Raw genomic sequence first — 14,745 nt, forward strand, 5'->3', positions numbered from 1 at the left:
TTGATATCAGATCTGCTACCTCCTTGCAAAGCCAGACTCCCGAAGAGAAAAATTTTCATTGAAACAGAAAAGCAAGACAAAAGGCTTCTTTTTTCAGGTAAAAAAAAAAACACTTACCTTTTGTCCTTTCCAATTTTACCTCTAACAGCCTCAACTGAAGATGTGTGTCATTTAGTTTTCTTTTACCTTACTGGATGCACGATTTCTCTATAGCCAATCTTTTAAAAGAGCTCAAATATTGCAATTTTGGGGTGAACAGAAAGATAAACTTTACTCCAAAGGTGCCATTCTTTAAGACACATCTGAAATCCAGATGCCAGAGTTTTTAAGCCAGAAGCCAAAAACAATCACAAACAAGCCCATTATGTTAGTTGCAAGCGAGTGACGGTGATGCAGTACAGCTCAGTGAAAGCTTTCTATATGACCTTCTCCAGTATATTACTCATCTGTTAATTTTGCTTGTAGTTTGACTGTACCTTTACGATTGTTTTCTGTTACAATTGTATCTAGCCCCTCAATGGCAAGGTATTTTTGTTTAATGAGAAACTGACTAGATCTGCCTCCTCCAATTCAAAGGCGAGAAGGAGCTTGTCCTTGCAAGTTCCCATTCTTTCAATATCACAGGTTGTTGTTGTTTGGGGTTTGACGCGTTCGACCAATAGGTCATATGCGTTCGTATCACTCAGTTGTTCTGTGCCTTCTATAATCACTAGCTTGCTTGGGTGTCAATTCAGTCAGTATTTACTGAACCAGAACAGTATCACTTGACTTGCTAATGGAGAGGGGTTATTTGCCTGCAGCAACTGCCTGCGTTGAAAAACGGGAATCACAATACTGCAACTATGCATTGTCAAACAGCAATGAAAATACATGTACAACACAATATTAAAAAGTAATACAATTTTTACACATTATAACCAATATCAATACAACCAAATGCCGATAAAATATATCTAAAATGATAAATAGGGCAATTCTAAAAATCCTATTAAATAGATGATAAAAAAAAAAAAACAAAAAAAAAAAAAAAAAATAGGGAATAAACCAAACCAGTAGTCTTAACAAATCTACCTAATAGGTTTGTGCTTAGTTTCTTAGCCCAAGGAGGAGACGTGTCATGTCCCAGAACAGAACGCATTGTGAATGCACTAAATGCCTTCTCACAGCAATTTATTAGTACTTCTCTCTCTTTTTCATATTTTCTACAGTTAAAGATGATGTGACGTATATCTTTATACACTCCACAAGTGTCACAGTTGGGGGATGGAGCCATTTTCCACTGAAATAGTGGTGATTTTGCCTTTGCATGGCCACATCTAAGACGAAATAGGCAGGTAGAAAGGATGCGAGAAGTGAGGTACATTTTTTTTGAAGGCTGCTTATAATCATAGAGATCGAGGAGCTGAGTATGAGAAGAATGGAGCCAGGCCTCTTCTTCTTCCAAAATTTTTGATCTAATTGAAGAAAGAAGTTCAGGACCAGTGATAGGAGTTTGGGTGATCAGGCCTAGTTGGGAGGCTTGTTTTGCAGCTTGCATATCACAGGTGACCTTTAAACCTTCTTTTGCATCTTCAGGAAGAAAAGAAATCCCTTTTGAGGATTTTTTGGAGTTCCAGAGCTGTTTTCGAGCTTGTCCGAAAATCCGGTAATTTTCAGGCAACTGCAAGAAATTATAACAGCGTAACGACAGATTATTTGAAAGATGTCACAGGTAAAAGCACGTATATGGCAGATACGGGTTTCTACCTTTGGCAGGTAGGATTGAATTATTCAAATCCACATTTTTAGTAGTGATAACTTTACTGGAGGGCCACCTAGAAATCACTTTAAAGTCGCTTTGATCAGTTTTCGAATCATCTGTCGAATCGCTAACTCGTTTTTGAGCTCATCTATTTTTAAAGTTTTTTTTTTTCTTTTATGCTTTTAAAATACTTTATGTCAAGCAAAATGATGTCTTTTTAGTTTATAAACTGACAATGAAATAAAACTTAGAATTTAATTAGAAGAACCCTTAGAATTTAATTCGAGCACTGACTAAAGCCCTTTAGAAACCAATCTTGATTGGTTTAAGAGCCTGGCTTAGACTTTTGGCTAAAAACAGATAGAAACCAGTTTCAAGTAGATTCTAGTGAAGCCAATTTAAAGGTGATGGAATCCAATTAATAGCCTTCCACAAGTTATCTTTAAACTTGGATACCATTCACATTTCTGAATTGACTTCAAAACCTTAGAACCCAAGTTTTCGAAAGTAAGCTTTAAGCTGTTACGTGTTATTCTTGTTTATAACCAATATAATCTACATTGTAGAAATTGAATGGCTACCAAGTTTTTAACTAGAAACTCTGACACCAATTCAAAGGAGCTTTAAAAACAATTGAAAACGAGGCTTAGAATTCGGATGTGATGGTCATCATTAGTTCATACCCACTTAACAAAATCACCTCTCGATCCAAAAAACAGTTGCTTAAGCCTAAGTAATTTTACAAACTAAAGAAAAATGTTATTTTCCCCCGTCAAAGACATGTTCTGTATCCGCAAAAAAAAAGATCGAGACAAAAAAAACTCTGTTCAAAGAGCAACATCAGTCGGAATACGCTTTGACCCAAATTGATAAAATTCGGTTAACAAAATGATATTTTTTTAGTTTATAAACTGACAATGAAATATAATTTGCGAGTAATTGAAACTGTTGCCCCTTGAAAAATGCTTGTGGAATTTCGACAACGACAATAGCTTTTAATTAAAAAAATTCAAATAGATTGAAACAGACTCCTTTTATTAATCCAAATAAAAACGTAAAAAATATTTAAGCAATTTTTGTAATCATTATACAGCCCAACATAATGATGATTCTTTTATGCAGTCAACTTTTGATTATCCCGTCACAGATTAAACAATTTTTGGCTTAATCGTTATTCTACTCTTCTTACAGCCTGTAGTTAAGTGACAAAAGCTTAAGCCTGTACTTACGTTTCTAAACATGCTCCAAGTGCGTTTCTAATTCTGCTCACTGGTTTATTTGTGTTCAATGTTCGGTCCTAGTTCGGGTCATAAGACTATAAGAAAAGCACTTTGCTAGATGATATCAGGTGAGAATAATTTGCCAACGCTTTAAATAAAATTGACACTTTTAGAGCCCTTTACTAGCTGCTGAAATATCTTGGCTTCGGCTTCTTGTGCTGCCCTAAATAGCGACAAATCCTAAAATTAAATGTAAGAAAACACGAACTAAAACTTAATTTTACGAATACTGTGTAAAATATTGAGTTTCTGCTGTGTTGGGACTCCATTACAGAGAAAAAAAAAGAAGAAAAAACAATTTAGTCAGTTCGCTTTAATATTTAACCCTGCATACTCCGTCCAAAACTAAGATTCAAAATATTTTTCTAGGTAAATACAACAAAATGGAAAAGGAATGGATAGACTTTGACGTGTGCGTATTGACATAAAACAGAACTAACCACTTTCCCGACAACACAGTTTTTGTTTTGCCCAAAGGGTTAGAGAGTAAAGCAGGATTAAATGCTAAATCAAGAAGTTGGGATTGCATATATTGGCCTTACTTGGGACATTTTAACCCAAATATTGGTTATTCTTTGCGAAGGCACGTAAATTAAAATCTACATAAGGTAAGGAAAGTTTCGAAAAAAAAATGATAAGGACATCATGGAGATAATCTTAATCGTAAAAGCGTAAGATTTTACCGTGTAGTGCCAGATCCAAGGCTTCTTTTTCTTGATTAATTGGTTTATAGCCCCTTCTCCCTCCATTATCCCTGATTCTCAGTTAAATGATAAAAAAAGATGATGTTTAAACCCATTTCTATAACATCACCCAAAAAATATAATTAGGATTAGCCATCAGAGAAGCCTCTTCAAAAAATGTGGTGGAATTCATTGACCAATAGCTAAGAAAAAAATATATAAAAAATCAGGAAGATAGTCCAATTTATTTTCCTTATGTTGCCATTAGAAGGATAATACAAATAGATTTTCCATAAAAACTGTAGCCTTTAAAAGAATGCAATGGAATTCCAACTCATTCACGTCAATTTTGGCAATGCTTGCAGGGCAGTTTCCTTCAACGTTAGCTCGCTTTGGTATTGCTTCATTTTTTCAGCCTCTTCTTGCCGGACACGTAGAGGAACCTATAAAATGAAATGAGCAAAAGCAAAACTAACAAGCAAAAGTGGATATATTAGCAGCCAATTGAAATTATAGGAAAAGGAAAAGATGAAATAAGTCACAGGAAATAACAGCAAAGATGGAAGAGAAAAGGTAAGGAGAGGCGAAAAAAGCAAAAGTCAGCAAGGAGTGTCTAAGTACAGGGCGATTGTGCCTTCAGTATATTATTACTATTTTTGCCTTTCTGTATTTTAGTTTTTTATCTTTAATCATTTTTTTTTACCGACCATAGTTTAGAAACGGGAGTTGTAGAAATTCGGGAGCAAGCACATTACATCGAAATTTCAAGCTTCGGTACCATTTACAATACTACAAAACGATTGGAGGCCAAATGTCCTTTTCACCTCCGTAATGCCGACAGCATCGGATCAAATTTTTTAGTGTTGGCTTTGATTGCATTCAGCATAATTATTGTACAATTTTTTCAGTTGGAAATCTAGATTTGGAACAGTTCTTGGACTAAGATTTTGAATCACTGTAATTTTTAGATAATATACCCAAAGGAATCCTCCTGGAAGAATATTTAAAATATTTACATATAAATGGAGATAGAAAGACATAATAAATTTATCAGTCATCACTCATTATTTCTAAACTATTTAATTGTTAGATTTCACCCGAGCGTATGATAGGTGTGTGGAAAAGATGCCATTCTGAAAACCTGGATGGGTATTATGTTTGTTGACGGAGGTCAACATTCCCTGAAAATTCAAGCTGAATAACCAAGCCATTCCTCATATACACCATAGTGACAACGTAGGTTCAAATTGTGTCGATTGATATGGTTTAATATTAACTAAAGGTTTCAACTGAATATATTACTTGTTCCTGAGATACTGTTGATAACCTCTTTCGAAGACCAGGATGCACATAGTGTCTTTTGATTAAGTTCATTATTCTCTGGAAGTTTCAAATTAATGCTTTTAATTGTTCCTGAGATACTCCAGACATAATATTTTCACAGCCTGGATGCCCGTCGTGCGTTTTGATTTAGTTCAACATCCTAATCGAGATTCCCCGAAAGTTGCAACTCTGCAACCTCAGCCGTTGCTGAGATATTGCAGCAACGTCCTATTGAAAACCAGAATGCAGATATTGTCTGTATTCCATTCAAAAGTTCAAGTTCAAATGTTGTTATAAAGTTCTATATCCTCCTCAACATTCTCTGAAAGCTTCAAATTAATAACCTTAAATGTTCCTGAGATATTGAGGATAACCTGCTCTGGCAACCTGGATGCATATAGTGTCTTCTAATTTAACGTAACATCCCTCTTAGCATTCCCTGAAAGTCTCAACTTGATACACGTAGCCATTCCTTAGATCAATATAGACACGCCCTTGAGACAACCTGAATGCACTTGAGAGATTTTGATTTAGTGTAACACCTCCCTCAACATTGTCCGAAGGTTTTTTAACTTAATACCCTTAGAATTTACTGATACTTTGCATATATCCTCTTTTGAGCAGTTGAATTTACACAGAATCTTCTGATTTAATTTAACATCACCCTCTCTATTCCCAAAGATTGTGCACTTAATAATATTTTTCAATGAAAAATACTCCTGATATATCCGAGATACACCCTTTTGAGCACCTATATGATATGATTTAATTTTGATTCGGAATATCCCTTAACATTCCTTGAAATTTCCAATTAAATTATCAACAACAGCTATTATTTATATGATGAAATATTTTAGTCGTAAATAAATATATTAATCAAGTAATCTAAGCCATTCCTGATATATTGCAGGTAAGTCTTTTTGACAACCCGGATCCACTTAAACTGTTTCGATTTAGGTCAGTAGTAGCAGTGGTATTAGTAGTAGCAGTCACAGTCACAAAGTAATTGTAGTTTCAGAAGCAAGCAGTTCTAGTCACAAATAGTCACAATCGCTGTAGCAAGTGGTCGCATTAGCAGTCGCAAGTAGCTGCAGTCAAAACCAAAAGTAGTCGTAGTCACAGTCACAAGAAGTCGCAGTTACAAGTTGTGACAGGCGCAAAAATCGAAAAGCAGGCCCCTTCCCAAGTTTCTATGATCACCCCTTCCATATGAAATGGCTTTCGAACAAGGAAATAATAAATATCACATTGAAATATGAATAAATATGTAACATTCCTTATTACAGGCAGCGCTAATGTCAAATGACATTCCATCAATTCAAAAGAAATTAGACGGCAAAAAAAACTGAAATAAAATTAAAATCCATATTCAGAAAGAAGGAGGTAAATCGCTACGTCATCTTTAATGCTATTTTCGAAGGAAGAACTAGGCTGTTCTGAACTGACTCATTTTTAAAGTCTCATTAATTTTGTTTTTTTCACAGCTACATTAGTTGTATTAGCTTTTTTCTGTTTTTTACGTAGTTATATTTAAATATTCCTACATTATTGACCCTGAAGTATTTAAGTTAGTAATAACGTTAGGAGAAGACTTAAAATCTAGCCTCTAATGATCCTGCTATAAAGAGTCCGATTATACACGGAAGATACGCATTATGACAATTACAGTATTCAATCCAATTCTCTATTATCGCACAATTTTGGGGGTTTCCTATGATTTAGCCTGATTTAATAATTTTGACGTGACAGCCTTAAGGATAGAGAACTCGTACTTTAAAAAAGGTCCAAACGTACAAGTTTAATGTACAATTGTAATGTTCAAGGAAACATGATTTAGTATATTATAGTGTATGTACTGACGGCAGGTTTGTCATATGTAAGTGTCATCCCTATAATTGATTCTTACGATAAACAATAAATTCTATCACAATACGATTAGGCAACAAGCTACAAAAATATCATTGTCTTTGCAGAATACAGCGACACTAACTGCAAATATATACCTGCGGTGAAAGCCAATTTCCTTAAATTTCCATTGTATCAGGCATTCTCCTACTACTACTATTAACAATTCACCGCAGCACCACGGCGCCTGAGGCCAAAACAGCTATGCACACTCTTTCCCCATCCCAACAATTCAAAGCTTCCCTCGTTACACCCTCACAGGAAGTTCCCGTTACCTTTAAATCTTTTTTGTGACGTTCTCACACCCCAGCCGCGGACGACCTGCTTTCTGTTTAGCCAAAAAGGACAATTTTCGGCAATCTGTCATCCTTCATCCGCAGAACGTTCCCTAGCAACCTCAACTTTTCTCTCATTATAGCCCTAGAAAGCGTAGCTGAACACAACTTTTCGTACAGCCTACTGTTTGGAATATGGTCAGTCAGCCTGGTACCCAGGACCATCCGTAGGCAATTTCTCAAGAAAACATGTAGCCAATCTTCATCCGCTTTTTGGAGCGCCCATGCTTCAGAGCGAAATTTGACCACTGCAGCTTCTAATATTCTAATCATGGTTTGCAGACTTATCTTCCTATTGTTCCAAACTTTTTTTTTAACTGTGAAAAAACACCCTGAGCCTTGGCTATTCTAATTTTAACATCTTCACTGCTCCCACCACCACTCCACCTGATCAATCTTTTCAATATCAACGTCACCTTTTCATCTTCACTTATTCCTAGCCTTAGTGACAGGCATTCGAAATGAAGAACCTCGACTTCTCTTTAAAGATTACTCTAACGAAACTGAAAACAATTCAATATTTTTATACATATCAGACGTTTGAGAACCAAGCATTATTCTAACTTAGTTGCCATAACATTTACTAGGAGTGATCCATCTTCTTTGGCAATTTTTAATGGCAAATTTAGAAAAAGTGCTAAAATTGTATCTTAACGTATAAAAGAGGTTTATTGTCCAAATCATAATGATGAAACGGTTTAACCAATCAGGAATTTTTTTTTCTAACTGAAACGAAAAATGTCTAAAGTTTGTCTGTTTTTCTAGGCTAGCATTTTTTTTCTCGATAGGCGTCGGCTTTTCTACCGTATCTAAACTTGCTATTAGCTAGACATGTGAGCTGGTGCGTTTTCCCGCAGTATGTTCTCACGGTTGGTGTATAATATAGACTCACATTATGAAGTTCATCATGAAAATATTGCATTTACACTTGTCTTGATTTCAGACGGTCAAGTGGCGTTTACAAATATATTTAGCTAGATATCCATACCTAGTCAAATGTATGGCCAGATGTACAGTTGAAGCTGTTTATGGTTTGTATGGCTATATAGTTGATAAGTTTGTAATGCATAAAATGAGCATTCGAAATCATATTTCAGCGAAAATATTCCTCTGAGACTGGTCCAAAAGGCTCTAACGTGAAAAATAGGACATTGCAGATTGAAACTAAACTTTTTATTAGTAACAAAAAAAAAAAAAAAAAAAAAATCCATTAGAACAGCACCAAGTGAATAACAGTAGTGCTGATAGTCTTTCCAGTAGTGATCACTTTCCATTTTGCAATTACTGACCCACACAACCGAACTTCTAAGGCAGCCTAAGGTAGAAGAAAATTGCACCAGCCAAGGGTTTAAAAAAGTTGGACAGGTTTCGTCTGCAAACGGCATCGTTAAAATCCTGAAATATGTTGCCTGACTATGATGTCTCGACGAAAAATATTGCAGTTTTCAAAATAGCTTTGACTGAAATCTTTTTTTAAGAAAGGGAACATACGAGGACGTAACATCTATGGTTCCAGTATGTTTTTTTTGTATTTTTTTTTGTTATTTGTAATAGAATATGATATAAGCTTATAGAATATATCAGCTGTGGTACCAGTTACCCAGATAACCAATTTTTGTTTATTATGTTTGTCTTTCTTGTTTATTGTGAAGTCGTTATATTGTTATTAGAAGTGTGGTCTATAAGTCTATGGCTTACACCATTTTGTTTAAAATAGTAAAATGTTAAAAATAAGAATACAGGCGCTACCCCAGAAAATAAACTTAAATCTTCAAAACCCAAATATGTCTAGTACATGAAACTCATAAGGGATCAATGCACTATTAAGTGATCAACATAATTATCTAGTCTTAAGTCTTCAGGCAAATTTTCAACAACACAAATTTTAAAGCAACTATTATAGATATATATTCAACTGTATTAAATGGGCGTTTCCTCGAGCACTAGGAGGCCACTTATTCTAAAATATTAGAATTAATAAGAAAAAGGAAATTTCTCGTTTCCCGATATTCCAAGCGCGATTATGGTTTTAAGGTCGATAACTTCAATCGATTTACAAAAACAGATCAATGAAGACAATATGAACGCAACTCACCTTCGTTAAATAGGCAGGTGCCCCCATTTTCTTATTCAAACTTTCAATGCGAGCGGTTAAATCTTTAATTTCTGAATCCATTCTACTCGTTTCTTTGGCGAGGTCAATGATACCCTGAAAAAGAAAATCCGTCTTTTATAATTTCTTTTCCGAAGCTGATTACTTCCTGACTTTTCCTTTAGGATATTAATAATCAAAGGTATCATATTTATCGTTTACTAGCAGAATCTGTATGATATTTTAGTCTATTTTTGCTTACAACCAGTGTCATAGAATTTGGAAAAATAAAATCAGCAATATAAGATCATCCCCAATTTTATAACTATCATTTTTATCATTATTCTAGCTTAGTTGCCCAAACATTTACTAGGAGTGATCCATCTTCTTTGACAATTTTTAATGGCAAATTCAGAAAAAGTGTTGAAATTCTATCTTAACATGTAATAGAATAATGCACAAAGACAAAAAAAACTTCTATTCCGCTATCAAAGAGGCAAGTAAAAGAAGTATGGTATGAAAAATCAGCATTGAATTAGATATAATTTTTTCAATTTTTTTAAATAAGGGGGATTTTTTTTATTTTTCGCATCCCAGACATATTAAAACAAATTAGCATCTCAATTCTTATATATGTCAAGTTTTTTTGTTTTTTTTTTACGGAAGCAATGATTCTAACAACAAATTGCATTAACGTAAAGTAAAAGGAAAACAATTATTCTAAAACAAAAAGTGAAAATACAAGGAATCAGTAAAATTAAAAGATCTAAGAATCTAGAGGTTTCAGCACGGAGGGCCATTTTGAGTAGGAGGAACAGATCTTAGTCATTACTTACACAATTAAATGACGTTTAAGCTCCCTTAAGTTGCGGATATTTGGACTCAAAGATTGCTTTTAAAAGCAATAATTTCAAGGTTACCTGTCCTACATTATTCTCAATCTCAATTCAGTTTTAGACTGAATTAATTTTGAAAAATTTATTCAAATCATTAACCTCCTCAGTCAAATAAACCTCAATAACCTCATACATAGGCCGTTTTCAGGCTTTTTTTTTAACTTTAGCCATTTTGTTTTTTTAATATAAATATGTTTAGGGATTATTGCACTCCCACACAGCAACACATTTTTGAAGCTACGAGGTTGAACAGCTTTTTGATAGTTTTAAACTGATCCATAGTCTCATGGTTTTTACTTTAAAATCTTTTGGCCCTACTTGGGCCAAAGTTGTTGTTTTATGGTACAACACGACGGGAATAAATCCGCCCTTAGTTGAAGGACGATCCTTTTTTTTTTAACCAAAAAGGCCGCTAGAACAATTCTAGAACCACATTCTAGAACCACCGGTTCGGTTTATTCAAATCAGATTAATTTCCTCAGTCAGACAAACCTCAATAACGGCATACAAAGGCCGTTTTCAGGCTGTTTTTTTTTAAACTTTAGCCATTTTGTTTTTTAATGTAGATATATTTAGGGATTATTGCACTCCCACACAGCAACACATTTTTGAAGCTACGAGGTTGAACAGCTTTTTGATAGTTTTAAACTGATCCAGTCTCATGGTTTTTACTTTAAAGTCTTTTGGCCCTACTTGGGCCAAAGTTGTTGTTTTATGGTACAAAACGACGGGATTAAATCCGCCCTTAGTTGAAGGACGATCCTTTTTTTTACCCAAAAAGGCCGCTAGAACAATTCTAGAATCACATTCTAGAACCACCGGTTCGGTTTATTCAAATCAGATTAATTTCCTCAGTCAGATAAACCTCAAAAGCCGCATACAAAGGCCGTTTTCAGTCTGTTTTTTTTTTTGAACTTTAGCAATGTTGTTTTTTAATGTAGATATATTTAGGGATTATTGCACTCCCACACAGCAACACATTTTTGAAGCTACGAGGCTGAACAGCTTTTTGATTATTTTAAACTGATCCATAGTCTCATGGTTTTTACTTTAAAGTATTTTGGCCCTACTTGGGCCAAAGTTGTTGTTTTATGGTACAAAACGACGGGAATAAATCCGCCCTTAGTTGAAGGACGATCCTTTTTTTTACCCAAAAAGGCCGCTAGAACAATTCTAGAACCACATTCTAGAACCACCGGTTCGGTTTATTCAAATCAGATTAACTTCCTCAGTCAGATAAACCTCAAAAGCCGCATACAAAGGCCGTTTTCAGGCTGTTTTTTTTTAAACTTTAGCAATATTGTTTTTTAATGTAGATATATTTAGGGATTATTGCACTCCCACACAGCAACACATTTTTGAAGCTACGAGGTTGAACAGCTTTTTGATAGTTTTAAACTGATCCATAGTCTCATGGTTTTTACTTTAAAGTCTTTTGGCCCTACTTGGGCCAAAGTTGTTGTTTTATGGTACAAAACGACGGGAATAAATCCGCCCTTAGTTGAAGGACGATCCTTTTTTTCCCAAAAAGGCCGCTAGAACAATTCTAGAACCACCGGTTCGGTTTATTCAAATCAGATTAACTTCCTCAGTCAGATAAACCTCAATAGCCGCATACAAAGGCCGTTTTCAGGCTGTTTTTTTTTTTTTTTAACTTTAGCAATATTGTTTTTTAATGTAGATATATTTAGGGATTATTGCACTCCCACACAGCAACACATTTTTGAAGCTACGAGGTAGAACAGCTTTTTGATAGTTTTAAACTGATCCATAGTCTTATGGTTTTTACTTTAAAGTCTTTTGGCTCTACTTGGGCCAAAGTTGTTGTTTTATGGTACAAAACGACGGGAATAAATCCGCCCTTAGTTGAAGGACGATCCTTTTTTTTACCCAAAAAGGCCGCTAGAACAATTCTAGAACCACATTCTAGAACCACCGGTTCGGTTTATTCAAATCAAATTAACTTCCTCAGTCAGATAAACCTCAATAGCCGCATACAAAGGCCGTTTTCAGGCTGTTTTTTTTTTTTTAAACTTTAGCAATATTGTTTTTTAATGTAGATATATTTAGGGATTATTGCACTCCCACACAGCAACACATTTTTGAAGCTACGAGGTTGAACAGCTTTTTGATAGTTTTAAACTCAACCATAGTCTCATGGTTTTTACTTTAAAGTCTTTTGGCCCTACTTGGGCCAAAGTTGTTGTTTTATGGTACAAAACGACGGAAATAAATCCGCCCTTAGTTGAAGGACTACCCAAAAAGGTCGCTAAAACCTTAAGTTTCGGTTCAATTAGCTGCCAATCAACGTTCTAGAACCATTGGTTCGATATTATCACTCTACCTGTGACCATCCTTCCTTATAAAAATAATGATTTTCCGAATATAAAGACTTTAATCAAGTTACGTGTTTAGTTTGGTTGCGTCATTTTCACCAAGATCACGCCCTTTCGGGGGAAGGGGTGTCCCCCCCTTAAAAGAGATTGCAGTTTTACATATCTTGTAGAACTTAGAGAAAAAACATAAAAAACACATTCTTTTTACCAATTTATTGTTTTTAACTTGTTTCTTTTTAATTTACGATTTCAGCTACGGTTGACGTGGACCACATATTACTTATCATTATTACCGTGAAAAAGTCCTATTAGATGTCCCGTTAAGCTTTGAGATTGGAACCCTTTAGTAGGCTTTTCTTTTCTTTTTTTAGCTTGGCTCTAAAAATAAAAATGTTTGTGACAAAAGAATCAAAATGAATTAAAAGAATTCAAATTAAGACTCTTTTCAGACGAAACAAACTGATGAAAATGAAAACTAATTAAGAAAACATAAATACTTGTAGCGGAATATGACATTCACACATGTCAGAAACGGTGAGGAACAGACATCCTTCTGGAGGCGGCTGATTAACAATAACATCTTCGCAATAAGCTAGTGTCATCAATACATCCTTCCATTTGCTTATCAAATCTTCTATTTCCCTGGAAGCCTTCACATACACTGTAACCACACAATGAATAACTTACTAATAAGTATATATTGAACTACTACGGACTGGACACAAACAATGTGTTACAAATAGAAAAGAGTCAGACAAAATTCAGCATTTGATATTCAATAAAATGTACAGAACTCATTGCCAATTATAAACAAAGCCAATCAAAATGAGATTAAAACCATCAAGCGTTTTTTACAAGAATTATTCATCAAATAAAACACTATGATGACCGGAAATCGGGCAATTCACAATTTCATAGCTTTACATGACATATAAAAACCGATATATCTCTCAAATGTCGGATAGTCATACAAACACAGACGCAAAAAAAAAACTAAACAAAATTGAATTTTTCAGATTTATTTTTTTACATATTTTGGTAATATCAGTTAATGACTTTTCAACTTCATCATCCTATTAGAGAATACCAAAGCGAATAAAAATCGGAAATAAGGACCTATTCTTGAAAAACTCCTCTCGAGTGGTATTTTCATCCTCAAAATTCGGTTTCAGAAGGAGTTGGGAAGAAAAAAGCATTAAATACAACCGGACAATGGCACTTATATGAAGGAGAGAAACTAATGATGTAGAAAACGCATCGATATCTTTCCTTCGATCTATCATGGCTGGTGCCACCTGTATTTCGACCATGTTCTTCTTTTCAATACCATTCCTCATCTGGTTATGGGCATCCCTCAGCGATTCGGAGGCAGCCAGTTCTTTCGAATCTACTGTTACTACTAACAACTTACTGTAACACCAAACTGCCTGAGTCCAACAGCTCCTCCTCCATCCCAACCTTTTTAAAGCCTCCCTCTTTAAATCCCCCAAACAGTCTCAATTTCATTTAAATCCTTGTTTATGGCCTCCTCCCACTATATTAGGAAATGACTTGCTTTTTGTTGGCCCAAAATGGTCTTTCGGATAGGAAGCCTCTTCCTTTTTTTTATAGAGATTTTTCCAGAATCTCTATTGTCATTATTTCAACCAAGCTTCCACTAGATGTGGTCCTTTTAGCCAGTCTTCTGCCTCCAGTTCCTGCAGCTCTTTCTCACTTCTTCTTCTATTGCTTTTGCCACCTAATATACAACACATAACTTTTTCCAGCAATAGTTGTCAGTTTTTTCAAATCTTCAGTGACAGGAAAATGCTGTACACGTCTTCCGAATTTGCTCAACCAATCCATAAGAAATAGTTTACATTCAAGACTCCACTTCCACTTCGAGAATCCACTTCAGAATATATCTCCCTGTCACACAATCTTACTTCTGAAGATACAACTTGATTCTGAACACGCATTATTTTTCAAGACGGGGGACTGTAAACTTCCGGTTATGAAGTTATTGACAATGATAATTTCAATGAAATACTTTTTATTTCTACGTGACGTGTAGTATACTTTTTATTTCTTCATGTTTAAGTGGTGTTCTGGTCTTTTTCAGGATTTCAAAAATAGCTTCTGCAATGATTATTAGTGTTCATTTTAATCTGAAGA

The 14,745-nt window shown here is 34.8% G+C and overlaps 1 protein-coding gene across 8 annotated transcripts in view; it reads right to left on the reverse strand.

Moving 5' to 3' along the window:
* Positions 1–3,930: 3,930 nt before the first annotated feature.
* Positions 3,931–14,745, reverse strand: part of LOC136034619 (valine--tRNA ligase-like) — a 79,068-nt gene continuing 68,253 nt past the window's right edge. For all 8 annotated transcript variants that reach the window (XM_065715910.1, XM_065715906.1, XM_065715911.1 and 5 more), the window contains 3 exons: positions 13,089–13,252; positions 9,363–9,476; positions 3,931–4,147 (listed from right to left, as the gene is read on the reverse strand). In XM_065715910.1, the coding sequence (XP_065571982.1) occupies positions 4,043–4,147; positions 9,363–9,476; positions 13,089–13,252 (383 nt within the window). In that variant the 3' untranslated portion in view covers positions 3,931–4,042. The remainder of the gene's footprint in view (positions 4,148–9,362; positions 9,477–13,088; positions 13,253–14,745) is intronic.

Source organism: Artemia franciscana, chromosome 13 (assembly GCF_032884065.1).
Source record: "Artemia franciscana chromosome 13, ASM3288406v1, whole genome shotgun sequence".
NCBI lineage: Eukaryota > Metazoa > Arthropoda > Branchiopoda > Anostraca > Artemiidae > Artemia > Artemia franciscana.